The 17,401-nt window shown below is 46.7% G+C and overlaps 1 protein-coding gene across 1 annotated transcript in view; it reads left to right on the plus strand.

The window, feature by feature from the left end:
- CCBE1 (collagen and calcium binding EGF domains 1) overlaps nucleotides 1–5,952 on the plus strand; it is a 49,970-nt gene extending 44,018 nt beyond the window's left edge. Inside the window, exons 8-11 of the mRNA XM_032882553.1 lie at nucleotides 2,726–2,865; nucleotides 2,965–3,000; nucleotides 3,701–3,736; nucleotides 5,603–5,952. Coding sequence (XP_032738444.1) covers nucleotides 2,726–2,865; nucleotides 2,965–3,000; nucleotides 3,701–3,736; nucleotides 5,603–5,836 — 446 coding nt within the window. The 3' untranslated portion in view covers nucleotides 5,837–5,952. The remainder of the gene's footprint in view (nucleotides 1–2,725; nucleotides 2,866–2,964; nucleotides 3,001–3,700; nucleotides 3,737–5,602) is intronic.
- The last annotated feature ends 11,449 nt before the right edge of the window (nucleotides 5,953–17,401 follow it).

A 17,401-nucleotide genomic window follows, 5' to 3' on the forward strand; every position in this document is an offset into this window, starting at 1 on the left:
TGGAGAGAACACTGACTGCCTTTAACTTTGGCCTAATTATGCTGTGAGCTAGAAGAAGACTTCCCAAAATATGAAAAATCGCAAGTCTTTGTTTCTTAGATTTGATTTGTTCTGTTTTCCGATGCCTGAAGATTATTGCATCCAGTCGCTGTGTTTTGTCACTAGTAGGAGCTAGCTAGGGATTTTCAACGAGTATGACTGTATGCATTTGAAACAGACATTGCTGGTGAACGATTCTAGCACAGCAATCAGCCCACCGTCTTCACTGTGCTCACTTGATGTGAAACGTTTCCTAAAGAGCCTATATGCACTTGGGACTCTGCAAGTGTGTGGACAATTAGGACATAGTCCACACCCTCACAGAGTCAATAGGTGAAAACAGGTTAAAACTCACGTTGTTCCATATGCAAAAGAATGAAGTTGGACCCTTCTCTTGAACCATATACAAAAATTTACTCAAAATATACTGAAGATCTAAATGTAAGAACTGAAACTATAGAATTGCTAGAAGAAAGCATAGGAGAAAAGCCTCATGGTGTTGGATTTGGCAAAGATTTCTCGGGTACGACACCAACGTACAGGTGACAAAAGCAAAAATAGACAAGGGGACTACATCAGACTTAAAAACTGTGCAACAAACAATACAATTAGCAGAGTGAAAGACATTCTACAGAGGGGAGAAAATATTTGCAAATCATTTATCTGATAAGGGGTTAATATCCAGAATAGGAAAAAAAAAAACTACAACTCCACAATAAAAAATAACCTCAATATAAAAATAAGCAAAGAAAAGGTGCCTGGGTGGCTCCGTCATTAAGCGTCTACCTTTGGCTCAGGTCATGAGTCCAAGGGTCCTGGGATTGAGCCCCACATCAGGTTCCCTGCTCGATGCGAAGCCTGCTTCTCCCTCTCTCACTCCCCCTGCTTGTGTTCCTTCTCTTGCTGTGTCTCTCTGTCAAATAAATAAATAAAATCTTAAAAAAAAAAAAAGCAAATGACTTGAATAAACATTTCTCCAGAGATGATATACAAATGGCCAACAAACACATGAAAAGACGCTCAATATCACTCGTCATAGAGAGATGCAAACCCAGCAAGGCATCACTTCACATCCGTCAGGAGAACCACTGTCAAGAAAAGAACAGAACAGGTGTTGGTGGGGATGTAGAGAAAAGGGACCCCTTGCACCATGCTAGTGGGAATGTGAACTGGTGTAGCCACTACAGAAAACAGGGTAGAGGTTCCTCAAAAAATTACAAGTGATACTAATATGACCCAGCATCCTACACGTGGGTATAATATCCAAAAGAATCAAAAGCAGGATTTCGAAGAGACGTTTGCATACTGTATGCCAAGCTACCTGCGTCCAGCAAAGGATTAGTGGTAAACCAAAGGTGGTATATACAGCAGGGGAATGTCATTCAGCCTAAAAAAGGAAGGAAACCCCTGTTGCACACTGTAAACATGGATTATCTTTGAGGACGTTCTGCTAAGTGAAATGAGCCAGTCGCAAGAGACAAATCCCATAGGATTCTACTAATAAGTCATCGAAGAACTCAGGTTCATAGAGACAGGAAGTAGAATGGTGGTTGCCAGCGGCTGGGGGAAGGGAGATGAGGACTTGTTGTTCAGTAGGTACAGAGTTTTAGCTTTGCAGGATGAAAAGGTTCCAGAGATCTGTTGCACAGCAAGGTCAATGTCCTTAACTCTACTAACCTGTCCATCTTAAAGTAGTTAAAATAACCACCTCTATGTATCATTTACTACAATGAAGAAAAGTACTCTCCTAGCGCTCACCCCCCTTCCCCCCGCCCCCTGCCCCCAGCTGACATTCAGGGCCTAAGGCAGAGGCGAATGTCCTGAGGTCTGCACCCAGGTGCTGCCCCATAACTGAACAGCCACGCCAGAGAGACTGTTTCCAACTCTCCGTGTGCGTAGGTGAAGGTAGGTGAGGCCTGTAGGTCAGTTCCCCGTCAGCCTCCATGATCACTATGGACACGTGTCGGCCCTCAGACAGCCACAAAAGCAGCCCTACAGCTTGATCCTAAACTCCAAATACCCCCAGTGCTCTGTCACGTTAGGCCTCAGAAAAGAAATAAAAACAAAACCCACAATGTCTACAGGGACCTAGCAGGTGACACAAGTGAAGAAAGGGGCAGCCTGTGAGCAGCAGGGAATAACCAAACCATTGTGCCAATGGCAAAATAGTGGTCCAGGCTTTAGTTCTTCCCGTCTTCAAACAGATGCCAGAAATCCAGATTTCTGTAGGAAATCTCCCAGTTTTTAGATGTCAGGAAATTCAGAGAACAACGGTACCCATAAACAAATACATAAACCTGTATGGAGTGTGTGTGTTGTGTATACGTGTGTATGGATACAGTTATATACATCTATATTTGATGTACAGCTAATGTATATATTCATATCTGATATATAAACAGAGACGTTGTATAGTATTGTGGTACACAATGAAGTAAGCTGTTAATTCTCTTACAGAGAAGGGATGTCGAGATGTTTTTGGAGAAATGTGGTCTACAACAATTATATAAGGATGGAGAATTCTGATCATGTTAAGTTTAAAATGCCTATAGGGTGTCTTAGAGACGTCAGAAGGCAGATGGCAGATTGCAAGGAGAAATGGCTGCAAAGGGCTCCCCAACACCCTGGGCAGCCAGAGCCCCTGTCCTCAGGGATGTAGATCTAACAAGCTCTTCTTTGATTACAGGTTCACCGGGACCAAAGGGAAGCCCGGGCTTCCCCGGTGTCCCAGGACCTCCCGGGCAGCCTGGCCCACGGGGCTCGATGGGACCCATGGGACCATCTCCTGATCTGTCCCACATTAAGCAAGGCCGGAGGGGCCCCGTGGTCAGTATTTTATCAGAGATCCACTTACTATTGCTGGGGACAACACGTTCTTGTCCCATGCGTTTTCCTTCTATTGAACTAGATCCCTTTGTCTTGCAGGGTCCGCCAGGTGCACCAGGAAGAGACGGCTCTAAGGTCAGTCTTCCGAGTGGTCCTTACAGCCCAAGTTTTCCCAGTTGCAATCTACTGGGCGGGCATCAAGTAAAGCCCGAGCACTGTTTCCTCTCCCCAGTTCGCACGTTGCAAAATTGGGACGCTCTTTTTACTCCAAGCTAGAAAGAAAATCTAAGATGCAAACAACTGTAATAAAAAAAGAAAAACCCAAAAACCACCCCTATGAGTGAGCACCCCTATACATTTTACACAAGCCCCGTGCAGCAGGCGTCTTTCTCTTGGGCTGGTGCTCCTCGGCAGGGCTGTGTGGTGTGTCCCCACTCCTTTGACATGTTTACATCAAGAACAGGAAAAGCTCCCGTCTCTGCAAGTGGGTGCTTTCAGTTCCTGGGCTGCCCACGTCTCACCCCACGAATAAGTCAGTGTACATCACTCTAGAAAGTTGGTGAGATATTGCACACGTTTCCTGGAAATACAAGCATTCCTCTTGTCAGGTCTGTTTTGAAAATCCACAGCCCCAGGGGAAATCAGAATGAGAGACACTTGACCCCAACAGTTCTGTTCAAACAAAGGGTCCCTTGAGTCCAGCTTCAAGCTTCCATTTGTTTCTGATAGAAAATACTTGTTTATGTAAGGCAGTGGTGATGGCGGGGATCTCCATGGAGCCTGGGGGAGGCATCCCACGAAGTCCACAAAGCTAATGTGACCTTTCTGCTTGCAGGGAGAGAGAGGAGCTCCTGGACCCAGAGGGTCGCCAGTGAGTAGCACGATCTGCCCCCCTCCCTCCGGGTAATGTCCTCAAGGATGTAGCTCTGATGAGCCTGTTGAGTTGGCCAACAGCCAGCCCCTTCCAGCCAGTACTCAGCCTACCCAAGGGGAACTTAGGGGTGAGGAGGAGAATCTCGGAGGACTTTAAGAGCTGGTTGGGATTTTTTTTTTTAATTTGTTTTCTGGGTTTTTTCTTTTTCTTTTAACATGGCTAATCTTTATGTGGAAGATCTTCCCTTAAGATTTAAAAAAAATATATATATATACACTATAAGTCTACTTCCGAGTATGTCCTAAAACATCAGACGGGGCTCTCCTAACTCTGAACACTTACGAGTTTAGCCACCACTGCAACTCGAGCAGATCCGATGACCAGCTCTTCCCAAAAAAACCACAGAGACCTGCACAGCTGCTTGGGCCCATTGAGAATAAATTGGCTTGGATAATTGTTGGTGTCTGGGAGATTAAAAAAGGAATCTTAGTAGTAACCAAAGCATAGGAAATTCAAGCAACTCCATTGCTTTTGAAAGGATTGGTGTCCTTTCTGAAGACAGACAGCCTCGGCTTAGATGTAGGCAGTCTGGGCTCTCACCCAGCCCTTCCACAGATGAGCCATCAGATCCTGGCCATCCTTAGCACCCCTGGGCATCTCTCTGTCCACTCACCTGTGCCATGGCAAGTGTAATCTGAGCTTCCACCCTTGAAAGGAGCATCAGTTACTATCAAAACGCTGTCTACCTGTAAGCGCTTTACAGATGGAGTCGCTGTTTCAAAGGTGGTAGCTACAGCATCAGAGGCCACAGGCAATAAAGATGTTTACTACAAGCCACTAACAAGCCCTGACCTTGCCCGTTCATGCGTTATTTTGACGTGCCCTGCACGGTGCTACGTAGAAGTCAAAGGTTAACAAATACCATACAATGATAAAAAAATGTTCAATCCATAGAAAAATTAGGAAGGCCTTACACCTTTCCTGGTCAATGGGGAATGGATGTCTTTACAACATACTCTCAACTGCATTCAGGTCACAGTTATAGTCAATGATCTTTAAAAACATCTTAGTTGTTTCCTTTTTTAAAAGATAACATTTAGAGCATTTATGATGCTCTAAGCCCTTTATTTATTAACTCATTTAAATCCTCACTAATGAAACCCTATGATATTAAGATTATTATTATCTCCATTTTACAGATAGGGAGATGGAAACCCAAAGAAACTGAGTAACTTGCCCAAGACTAGCTAGTAAGCAACAGAGCTGAGATTCAGACCCAAAAGAATCCCAACCTCTTTTTTTTTAATGACCCCGCTTATTGATTTGACAGAGAGAGAGACAGGGAGAGAAGGAACACAAGCAGGGGGAGTGGGAGAGAGGGAGAAGCAGGCTTCCTGTTGAGCAGGGAGCCCAATGCGGACTTGATCTCAGAACCCTGGGATCATGACCTGAGCTAAAGGCAGACGCTTAACAACTGAGCCACCCAGGCAAACCCGGAATCCCCACATCTGTGTTACTCTGTGTTACCCATTTTCTTTGGAAAGTAACGTAGGAAGGTTCTTCTCATATTCTTTAATTCTACCAGATTTGATGTAGCTGAGAATTAAGAGGGAGGAGATAGACTGTGTCACCGCAGCTCATACGGGAGGTGAAGGAATTAGGAGGTGATCTTAAGAACGCCCCCCCCACCCCACCTTGCTACTATAGTAGTTATGTTTACTCCATTTGGGACACAGAGTTGTCAACGAAGTAGTTACCATTCAGGCGGGGGAGGAATAGCAAATCATGACGCCCACAGAAACCGTGGCTTGGCACAGGATTGAGTCTGTGGTCTTCTGGCTTTGATTCCTCTCCTGTGCGCAGGGACCCCCTGGGTCTTTCGACTTCCTGCTACTTATGCTGGCTGACATCCGCAATGACATCGCCGAGCTGCAGGAGAAGGTGTTTGGGCACCGGACACACTCGTCAGCGGAGGAGTTCCCTGTACCTCAGGAATTTTCCAGCTACCCGGAAACCATGGACTTTGGCTCTGGAGACGAGTACCCAAAAAGAACCGAGATGAGGGACTTGGAACCCACCAGAGACTTTTATCCTTAGCATGTCCCGTTATCGTCATGCCAAAGGAGGGGAAAAGTGTTTTTCACCTGCAGTTAAATCCTATACAAAAAAAGAAAAAGAAAAAAAAACAAAAAAACCCACTGGAGACCTAAAAAGATACAACTTTAATTACTTTAACTCTTTTCCTGCCTTCTCCCTCCTGCTCTTCTTCCGAACACTGTGTTCAGAGTCCCCTGCCAGACACGTGAAGGAGTAAGTCATTAATTTTACATGCTTCCCTCCACAGTCATCTTGGGGGGTGTGGGGGGGCAGGGAGGGAGACACAGGAACTTTCCTTTTACTTCCTTCTTGTTCATGAATTTCTGAATTTCTGAGTTACATACTCTCACAGTGTCTTAAAGTTTGGCAAAATATCCAAAGGGAAAAGTGGCAAGGTGAGCTCTGAGAACATATGAGGTTACTTATTAAAAAAAAAAAAAGGTATGTGTCCAAAACAGAGTATTACTCAGTATCAAAATTAACTTTCTTTAATTAAAAGGGGAAAACAACACTGTATATTTACCTTGGTATATAATTCTTTTTCCTTGTCAAACTAATATATTTTTAAATATTCTATCCTCTTGTCCAACCTTGTTTCCCAATTTTGATTAAAGGAAGGAGGGAAATAAGAAGGAGCAGAGATTAGAGAAGATGGAGGGAAACTGAAATCTTATATTTCTTGTCCTGTAAGTTACCACATTCTAAATTCAAAAATGACACTTAAGGGTTTATGCCACGCATCTCTGTACGTTTGTTCCTCTTGCTGTAGGAGTAAATCCTCTTCTCAAAACAAAGTAAATGAATGAAGCACCTGGATTCCCATTAAAATAATGGGCTCCTGGTTTGCCAAGACGTTTTAAAGCTACGTGATCAAACGAGTGGGCTTGCTCAGTAAGTCATGGATCGTTACATGAGAGTGGCTGACCCTTAGGGAACCCCACTGAATGGCCCGCCTCTGACTGGGTGCCCAGGAGGGACCATTACGCCACGATCCTGGTTATATCAACATGCACTGGAGCTGGAGGCTGGAAGGAGGTTGTCTGCTTGGGTCTTCGGAGAGGGAGAAGGAGAGCCTCGAGCAGGATCCCCACAAAATCCGCAGAGGCAAGTCTGTTTGCTCTCCTTGGGAATTGGAACCCCTTGTCTGGGGCCAGCGAAGCTCGCCAACGCAGAGAGTAACACACTATTGGAAGTTCTCTTGGATGCCGAGGGAAATAACAATGTTTCTTGTTTGGCAGAAGTTTCCTTCCCACTCTTCCCATTTTTCCTTATTTTTCCATCATTTTATCCAAGTTCTAGTTCTCACAGGCCTTCTCCTTGATCCCCTTCCTCAGCAAAAGTGGGGAGTGGCTGGGAAAGGGGAGTATTCTCGAAGCTGCCACTGAGTCTGTGGCCACCCATACACCTCTGAGTCCCAGATAGAGACATGCTTCAGAAAAGACTTCCTCGGGTTCCTTAGAAAACAGGAACAAGAGTGAACCATGAAGACACCAGCAGAAGCATCTGCTCCTTTGGAACACGACCAGGGAAACTCTTGGTTTTGAAGGGGAGCGCACAGTTGTCCTCCAGGAAGCTGGCATCTGCCACCCAGAAATGCAGCTACCTGATCGGGGGCCCGTCCCCCCTCTATTGAGCCTCAAAGACGGTCACGGGCACACTCGCGCCTGCTCGTGGTGGGGTTCCTCTTCCCTGCTATTTCTCCCCATATTTCTGGGAGGTGTTTGTTTCCTTCTCTTTTTCCTTTTTGCCCATCACTTCGCTCTCCTGCTGGGAAAGCTTGTCTAAGAGAGCGCTGTTGGCGTGTGGGAGACTGCCACCTTGCAATAGTCTCTCTCTCCGGAAAGCCAGGAAGGGCTTCCGTTTGCGAGGGCCCCGTGACACCGGCCTGCCTTTCCTTGTCGCCATCAAGGTACTAGCCCTGACTCCAGTCGGTCGGCCGCTGGCTGGGCCTTTCGCGGACCTTTGGCCCCGCTGTCTCTTCCTCATACAAAATCCCCAGTGGCCAGCCCACCAGAAAGTCACAGCGACAAGCAAACACCTTCTCAGTGCTCTTTTTCTAGCATTTTCCCTCCCCCTGCAGTCTCTCCAGAGTCCGATCATCACAACCGAGGGTCTCGCCACCCCCAGGGCTCATGGAGAGCTGAGCTAAGCAGCTGATGATTCCCATCTGGAACGCATTTAACGTTGCCTGTTTGCAGAACACAATATTTAAAGGGTGTGGATGGATGAGTGCTAAAGCAAAATTATTTACAGGCCTTATGAAAAATGATTAGATCCGTCTTTGATTTTTTTTCTTTAATGAGGATTTGTGTTTAGAAATATAAACTCCTTTATTGTCGGATGCTCCTAAAATGCATCAAACGGCATGTTTGGCCAGAGGTGAGGATAATATATTTAAAAAGGAACTGAAGGAAATAATCTCTGGAATTCGTGAGCCTACTCTAGATCATAATCTCCAGTAAAACCCAATAACCTGTGTTGTATAATTTCAGTCTGCGAGATGAGGGCAGATTATAATTTTCGTCCTCAGATCTTCAGAACTTGGACGATGAATCAGGACCAAATCAGTACTCTGTATGCCCAAATTATACTTTTCAAAGAGAAAAACATAATCACTGTTAATCCTAATGTATCTTTAGGTTATGGGTAGAAAGTCAAACCTCACTGTTTGAACAGGGCTTCTCAAAACCTAATGGGGGGTAAAATTCGCTACTGCTTTGCTAAGCCACTCCCATCCCCATGTTCGATCGGGGGAAAAGGATCTTTGTAGAACTGTTGACTCTCATTTTGTGCACCCTGATACCTAGAATTTAGAATAGGGACCTAATCGTTGCTTTTGTTTTTGGAAAGCCATGGCAATAAAAATTTGCTGTTGAAAATAGTGCAAGGAGGGAATATATTTTAGTTTAGGAAAATCCTCCCTCCCTCCCCAATCCCGAAAGGAGAAATTATAAGCTTTCCTGTGCCAAAGAGCGTGGGGGTACAAAGGCAATGCTGTCTTCTCTGTCCTGTCTTAATTCCAGCCCCCACCACCGAGTGAACTGATCGACTGAGCTCATTTCTGCTGTATAAACTGAGACGGGTGGGCCCAGAGCCAACCCAGATAAATGTAACAAATGCACACCGGCATGGGGGCAGGAGTATTACCCCACCAAAGACCAGGTGAAGGGCACCCCGGTTCTGGTCATGCTCCTTCTCCAGGATTCACAACTACTGTTTGCCCTGTGATGGCTTTTCCCAGGCAGGCAGGGGAAGATCATGGCTGTGACTAGGTCCCAGGCTTCTCCTTGCACCAAGAGCAAGGCCCTCATCATGCTTTGGGTATCACGGTCCCTTCCCTGCTCCCCCAAGGCCGGCCTGTCACAGAGAGACAGCAGCCTCATTGTGCAACCTTAACATCTCTCCGATAACCTTCCTGAAAAGGAAATTCATTTATGGGAATCCAAGCCAAACAGCTAATAGAACAGAGCCATCTCAAGTTATTAGTAACAAATTCAGGGAAATAGATGAAGTTTTTCCTGGCACGGTCAGCATGTGTGTTTCCCAACAAATCAAAAAATAATTTTCCATTTGAAGGAAAAAAAAAAACCCATGCCTGTAATTGTTAAAGCATAAAATCTTGGACTTCACAGGCTCCTTCAAAAAATATTACTGCTTTAGGGAAAGCATAGAAGACCGACCCTTCAAGACAACCTCCAGAGACCCTCCGCGTTCTTTCCGAGATCCCAAAATCACGTGCCCTGGAGGATTCTGTGTGTGTCACGACCGTTTTTGTTTCGCTTTGACCTGTCCTGTACTTCAGTAGCCGGGTTCATTATTTATAACAGGTCCATATCGCAGTTGAGCTAATATTCAAACAGTTATGGATATGATACTATGAAGTACTTTTGATAAGATTATATATGCTTAATAACAAAGTTATTTTTCTTATGTGGTTGTACTGTGTTTTGTCCCGATTCCTGGGCTTGGGGAACGAGCTGTCTTTTTACAAGATGAGGACAAGGAGATGGAGACATTTCTCCCAAGAGCTGGAATCTTCATTCTGGGGGAGGCCATCTCCTGGGTGGGGTCTGAGTGTGGACCCAACATTCAAGTCTGAGTCAAGGTCTAACGGCCCAGGTTCCACTGATTCTGAGTCTCAAAGGCCCGTGTCTCCAGCTGGGGAGGATCCTCTGCACCCCCCTCCCCATTCCGGGGTGGGCTTTTCCAACCAGAGCTCTCTCTAGGGATCATTGGAGAAGCCGCAGGAGCTCACAGAGGGGAGGCCTGTGAAGGTCCCGTTCCCTCCTCCAGAGTTGCTATGAGCAACTCTGCTTTCAGTTGGTTCTGGATTAGAATTCCACATAAGGTTGCCTTTGAAGGGGAAAAAAAAAATTGACTACCTAAAAAGGAAAGAGAAAGGAAAAGAGTGGGGAGGCTTCCCCTTGAGTTGGTAGCTGAGGTCTCCTTGGTGAAGACAAGAAAAAGGGAATTGTCATCAGTCAGGCCCCAGGGGAGATGGAGTTCCCCCATAAAAAGGGAGGATACCTCCAAGAGATTGCTAGCACTCAGCAGGGTTTAACATCCTGAAGCTGGCCTGGATTTCTACAGCTCCTTTTCCTTCCGCAAATACTTATCAAACGCTGGTAAGCTGTGCCCAGCTGTGCCGGGTGCCCTGCTCCGCAGACATAGCAGGCAGCGAGAAGCCCTAATCCCCATCCTCCTGGGAATCTGGCAACACGGACAAGGATCCTCCCAGGCAAAATCCATTAATCACGAAAACATGCAATTACAAACTGTGATAAGCCCTGGGAAAGAAAAGTGCTTAGAGAGCCAGTCCCAGCCTGAGCCAGCAGGAGCCGCCCCGTGCTCCCAGCCTCCCCGCCAGAGTCAGCGCGGCACCCATACCACAGCCCCCCAAGGCCTCCAGCCCTGGCCAAGAAAAGCCTTACACATCCCATAGGGGAAACAAGCCCAGGGAAATCTGGGAGTCTGCTTCGCCATCCCTGTGGTTGGCTGGTCACCCCATGCGCTCAGGTCTTGTTTTGGGCAGAACTGGGAGCTAGTTGCCTCCCCACACCCGGACCCTGCAAGTTGCGAAGCAGCTCTCAGCGCTTTTGAAATATCGCCACCCCCTACCCCAGCTCCCTGTGTGGATTCTCATCCTGTTCACGTGCAGCTCCAAGGTGACAGGTGGCCAGGTGGGCACCTGCCCTCAGCAGCTGGGGGGCTGCGGTGGGCACAGGGAAAGGCAACTCTGCGGGGGGTGCTGAATGGCAGGGTTCTGGGGCGGTGGTGGAGACGGGAGGTGGGGACGCTGTCACTTGCTCGGACTGGGACTGCCGATGCAGAACACCGCACCTGGGGGTTGGACCCACAGCCTTTGGCGATCTCTCCTCTCACCGTTCCAGAGGCTGGCCTTGGAAGAGGTGCTGGCAGGGTCAGCTCCTCCTGGAGGCTGCGAGGCGGCCGTGCACACTTATCTGCGGCTGCCCAGGGCTGCTGGCCATCCTTGGTGCTCCTGCCTCACGCATCCCATGCTGCTCTCCCTCCACTTCTCTGTCTCTCCGTCTTCATGGGATATTCTCCTGTCTGTGCTTTCTGTATCTGTATTTTCTTTTCTTTTCTCTTTTTTTCTTTTTAAGAGCATGAGAGCAAAAGTGGGGTGCGGGGTGGGGAGGGAGAAGGGAGGTGCAGAGGGAGAGGAAGAGAATGTCAAGCAGGCTTCACACCCAATGCAGAACCGGACATGGGGCTCAAACTCATGGCCCTGAGATCATGACCTGGGCTGGAATCAAGAGTCAAATGCTTAACCAGCTGAGACACTGAGGTGCCCCTGTTTTCTCTTCTTATAAAGACACTAATTAGATGAGAGCTCATTATCCAACAGCCTCATCTCAAGTATATCTGCAAAGACCCTATTTCCAAGTAAGGTCACATTCTCAGGTTCCAGGTGTACATGAACTTCAGGGAGTGGGAGGAATACCACTGAACCAAGTGCAAGAAGGAAATGTTCAGCCTAACCCTTGGCTTTTATCACCCTGCTTATTTCCTTCAATAGCATCTTCTCAAATCTGAAATTCTTGCCCACTTCAATAAAAATTTATTGAGGGGCAAGGGTAGAGTAGTGATAAAGGTTCCTGCTCTCACGGAGGTGACTTTTGGTCCAGGCAGACAAATAGATAATAGGTATTAGTCCAGGTTCTCCAGAGAAACAGAACCAATATGATGAATATGTCTGTAGAGATAGGTAGGTATTGGGGGAGATGTATGTGGTGTGTGTGTGCGTGTGTGTGTGTGTGTATGTGAAAGTATAAATGTATATGTATTTACACAGAGTTACTTTAAGAGTCGACTTATAAGGAGAGGCTGACAAGTCCAAAGTCGGTAGGGTAGGCTGGCAGGCTGGAGACCCCAGGAAGAGGTGGTGTTGCAGTTCGAGTCCAAAGGTAGTCTTCTATAAATTCCTTCTTTGGGGTAGGTCAGTATTTTTCTGTGAAGGCCTTCAACTGATTAGATGAGGCCCACCCACATTATGAAGGACAATCTGCTTTGTGCAGTCTACCAATTTACATGTTCATCTCATCTTTAAAAAAAATACCTTTGCAGCAACCACCTAGGATAATGTTTGACCAAATATCTGGGTCCTGGGGCCTTGCCAAGTGGACACATAAAATCTTCCATTACAGTTATGTGTCTGTTAGAAAGGGCCATAGGGGGAAATAAAGTAGGGTAGAGGAATAGAGAGCGGTAGAGGGGGGGAAATCTATACTTCAGATGTGATCTTCTGGAAAGACCTCACCAACAAAGGAGTTGTGAGCAGAGACCTGAATGAAGGGAGAGGTGAGCCACAGGGAGATGTTGAAGAGAAATGACCCACACAGAGATCAGAATGAAACCCTCAGGCAGACCTCCTTGGTGTGCTCAAAAAGTACCAATGAGCTCATTGTGGCTGGGACAAATACACAACCTGGGAAGTGGTAGGAAATACCTTGGAGAGACAGCCACAGTCCAGGTGGAACCTTAAGGCCCTCCGTTAGGACTCAGTATTTCTTTCTGGACCCGTGGACGGTTCTGGAAAAGGCGAGGATGGGAAAAGGGAAACTCACTAGGAGGCTGTAGAAGTAAGTGCCTTGTTTCTTGACCGCCTCTATGAGAACTTGCTGCTTGGCTCTTGTCTGCTCCCTTGAGAGACTGGAAACCCCTTGGGGGCAACAACAGTCTCTTTCCTTGGGACTGTATTCCCAGCATCTCCCACCATGCCCAGCTATGGTGGAAGTCCAATCAATATTTTTTATATTGAATTTTGTCTTTACAAAACCCTATAGGGTGGATACTTTTATTATCCCTATTGTATGCCTCCACGGCGAGGTCAAATAGCTTGCCCAAGGTCACAAAACTAAAATGTCCATCACACACACAGGCGTCAGATGAACTGTCATATTTACCATGTAGGATACACACAGCTCAGCTGCCCAGCCCCACATTCTCCCCTCATGCTGGAATCACACACGGCTTCACAGAATAGTCCTCTGTAGTACAGAGGGTGGGGGGCTGCATGTTAGTCTGTACTAGATTGACTACCTTTCTGACCTTCCCATATGAGGTGACTGGCAAGTGCACACAGTGAAACTATAAGATATGGATACATACTCGAGGAAATTATGAAAGGAGAACGAAGTTACTATATTTCGTGCTAGATACAGCCCAAAGAAAACAAGGAGTCAAGACTCAAAAATTATATATCACAGATAATACATTAGTAAATAAATAATACATTAGTAAAAGGAAACACGCTATCATTCAGGAGGGATTTTTTTTTTCTAGAAGGAATATGTCCAGTGAGTCCTTACTAAATAGTCATTGATCAACACACATAACCATTTCTTATAAAAGTTCATGGTAAAAGGGAACATAAGAAAGCGTGTTTCCTTTCAGATATATCTGCAGTTGAAGAGCTGCAGATACCTGTCTGCGGTATGAACTTGATGTAAAGGTAAAGCTTAGACGGCGCAGGTAGCCAGCAGGACTGTGAGACCAGCGGTTTCCACGTGCTTTTGACGATGACCCACGAAGGAGGGGAGGCACCACGCATTTCACACAATGGCCCAGTATTTACAATTGAAACAAGTTTCTCAATATTTACCCTTCCTATGTATGATGCACTCTTGTATCTTCTCTTATAGGCTGTCAATTTTTTTTTAATCCTGGTCAAAATCACCAAGTTGATTCCATGACTTATTAATAGGGCAGCCCACAGTTGGAAACCCACTTGCTTAACCAGTGCTTCTCAAACTTGACTTTGCATAAGAATCATCTGGGGACTTGATGAAAATGAGGATTTTCATTCAGCGCCTGTGGGCAGTATGGAGTCTGAATTTGCGTTCACTCCTGCTGATCCGGGAACTGCACCGTGGCTAACAAAAACTCTCATTTGTCACGCAGTTAGTATCTGCTCTGGACTTTGGATGGGAGCAGGAGAGAATCAGATTCACTGAGAACTCCAACAGGAATCAGGAATGCAAATATGGCTTTCATAGTTCAATTATCCAATCCTTTGTGCCAGGTAATTTTTAAATACACATGTATGTGGTTTCCCTTGAAACTGGCAGAGCCCGAGATAGCATCAAGTAAAACCTGTCTCTGCATTAACATTGTATCAGGAATCAAGTCAATGGCCAGGTGAGGAGGAAAGAAAACATCTGGAGGGAGGAAAGGGACGCCCCTGGCGGAGAATATGGGAGGGTCGCAGACAAAAGCTTTGCCCATTTTACTTCCTCCCTCCCTCCATGGGCCCTGGCCACGGCACAGGTTGCTAATCTTTGGGAGGCTGGTTCCCAGGCATGGGAAGGAAATAATGAAGTCAGTTTAGCTCGTTGTCACTCCGCTTAAGTATCATTTGGCTCCTGTTCCCCATGGGGCAGTCTTCACCAGCATCCCCAGGTAATTCAGACACCGATTCTCGTCCATTTCCAGCAAGGGACAACGTTTTCCATTCTCACTTCTCCTCCAGTCTGTTTTCCTGTGGCTTTATATCAGCATCTGTCTTGAGCATCCCTGCCAACTGCACTGGGAGTGGGAGCTGGGTGGGGAAATCATTAAACCAGAAGGGAAGTCCTTTCTATGGAGTCATACTTGGCTTTATAAATAGTTTTTATGATATAGGAGGACAGGGACTGTTTCCAAAGTCAAGTTTTGTTGTTTGGGTGTTTTGTTTTGTTTTGTTTTGTTTTTAACTAGAATGCATGGGTGTTCTTGGCTCTCTGTGCTTTGCCTTCTCCCCGACAGTAACACAGCAGTGAGATGGATCTTCCCTGAGTCAGCTCAGAGAAGGCTGTCGACCTTTCCACCCCCAGCATTCCGGAGATAACACATGGCATCTTGCAAGGTTGCCGTCGTGCCATGTAACCGAAAGACCATGTAATGTGGAACACGTCTCCGGGGTTCCAGCAAGGTCATTGATTTACAGCTCCGTAAAAGTCTCAGCCAAACCCCACAGAACATGTACAGGATTTGAGAGAGCCAGATGTGGGTAAATTGCGTTCCGCAAAAATCTGGAAGAGAGAAAGGTGCCACAAATTGAATTAGGCTCAGATTATTCAGAAAGGAAATAACAGCTGGAAAACATTTCAAAAAGAGGTCCCTTCAAAACGGCCTTCCTAGGACAGCAGCCAAGTACATTTTTTTCTTCCAGGGCTGAGTCTGTGGCGCAGTCGGCTGCTAAGATCCAGTGCCACTCACCTGATGGGTACACACTTGATGTATATATATTCATGTGGGGTGGGAGGAAAGCCTTTGAATTGACACGATTTGGTTTGGTTGTTCCAAGCAAACAAATGTAGCCCCAGGGGACTGGCTTTCAGAGCTACATCCTACCACCAAAGATAAAATCTGTGCGTGGGGTAGGGAAGCATTTTCTCTTAGTGAGTTTTCTTGGATAACCAAGAAATAACCACTTGGATAACCACTTGGTGGCACCTGGGTCTTCCTCGGCTCAGTTCCCTGACTGTGGGACTTGAATGGCCTGTCCATGACCAGATGAGCCTGGAGGGCTGCACCCAGCTGACAGAGAGATCCAGAGGCAACTCCCAGGCAATTCAGGCCCTTTCGTGCCTTTTACTTGATTCCCATAGGCCCCCCATGAGACCAAGGAATCTGGTTACTGTTCTCAAGGGAGATTTGCCCCAGGCTCACTCAAGGCTAAGGGGTAGTGGAGGTGGGGAGGATCCCGGGTACATGGAAGGGACCTTGGAGGAGTGAAAGGCCCCCCTCTGAGAGAATGGGGATATACCACTGACTACCCAAAATACCAAGCCACCCACCCCCATGGGTCTGCATCAAGGCTGAAATGCTCACCACTGCTTTCCCTTCCTAAGGATTCACCACTTTCGGTTGTGAGAGCCAGAGTCTTCCCTAACCAGCAGGTACGTGGAGAAATGAGTCACCTGATCCCATGTGAAGACCCAACAAAAAACAATTTGGGGGAATTGGTGAGATATAATGGCGGGGGGGGGAACAAGCCTAACCTGAGAGCTAGAGGTAGGCATGATGGGAGATCCCCGGGGAAGGAGGGCAGGTTATGAGAAGGCAAGACAACCCATGAACATTGTGATTTCAAATGCACCATCTCTTGCAGGCCAGTGACTATCGTCTCCTCTCACCATCATCGTGAAGGTGAGGGTTTCTGAGTCCCTGCCGTTACCAGCTAGGTGATACGCATGGCATACTGGGGAGAACATGAAAGACCCAGCTTCACTTGACACAATCTGGGTCATAGGACTTATGCCAGGGGCTTCCCTGCCCCACCCCCACTCCTTCCTGGCTTCAAAGACAGGGTGGTCACTTTCTCCCTAATAGAATCTGGAGACTTTAAAGGTAGGTAGTTGTGCCACTCTGTCTCCTGCCCTTGGTCAAAAGCTTCTTGAGGACAGGAATTTTAACCATCTTCTTAGCTCTTGGGGAGCCTGGAACAGCGCCGGGGCACTGTTAGAGTTCAGAAGACGTTTAGCAGGAAACAACCAGTCGCTAAGGATACAGCCACGGGGGGTCCCAAGTTATTCTGTTCAATCAGTTCTTCAAAAAACATGTATCAGCTGCTCTCTGTGGGACATACACTGGTGAGCACCACAAATGTAACAGATCGCAAGACAGTCCTGGGCCCCGGCGTCTGGGATTACAGTCTAGTGAATGAAATCCCAAGCCTGTGTCCATACACACCGAAGCCCCAGCCCCTTTTAAATTTTTTCCTGTGCAGAATTCCCCCAAGGGGAATTTTACAAAATTTTGAATTTTACAATTCAAAACTGGGTTCATGGCGGATAACAACCGTCCATTTATTTTGACTCTCATCCCTTTTAAGGAAAAGCAACCACCTCCACACAAGCCCTGAGAACAAGGCCTCTTAGAAACTTTCTGCTGCCTCTTCTGCTCCAAGTATGTATTTACCTGTGGCTTTCGCAAGCTGCAAGGCCTGCCCAGGAAATGGAATTTTCCTATTGAGCCAAAATGGTGTTTTGGCCCGAAGCTGAAGAGAGAATGCATCAGGAACCCCCACATTCTAAAGTGAGCATCTCTTTTTTTTTTTTT

Source organism: Lontra canadensis, unplaced genomic scaffold (assembly GCF_010015895.1).
Source record: "Lontra canadensis isolate GAN:19392208 unplaced genomic scaffold, GSC_riverotter_1.0 scaffold82, whole genome shotgun sequence".
NCBI classification, from domain to species: domain Eukaryota; kingdom Metazoa; phylum Chordata; class Mammalia; order Carnivora; family Mustelidae; genus Lontra; species Lontra canadensis.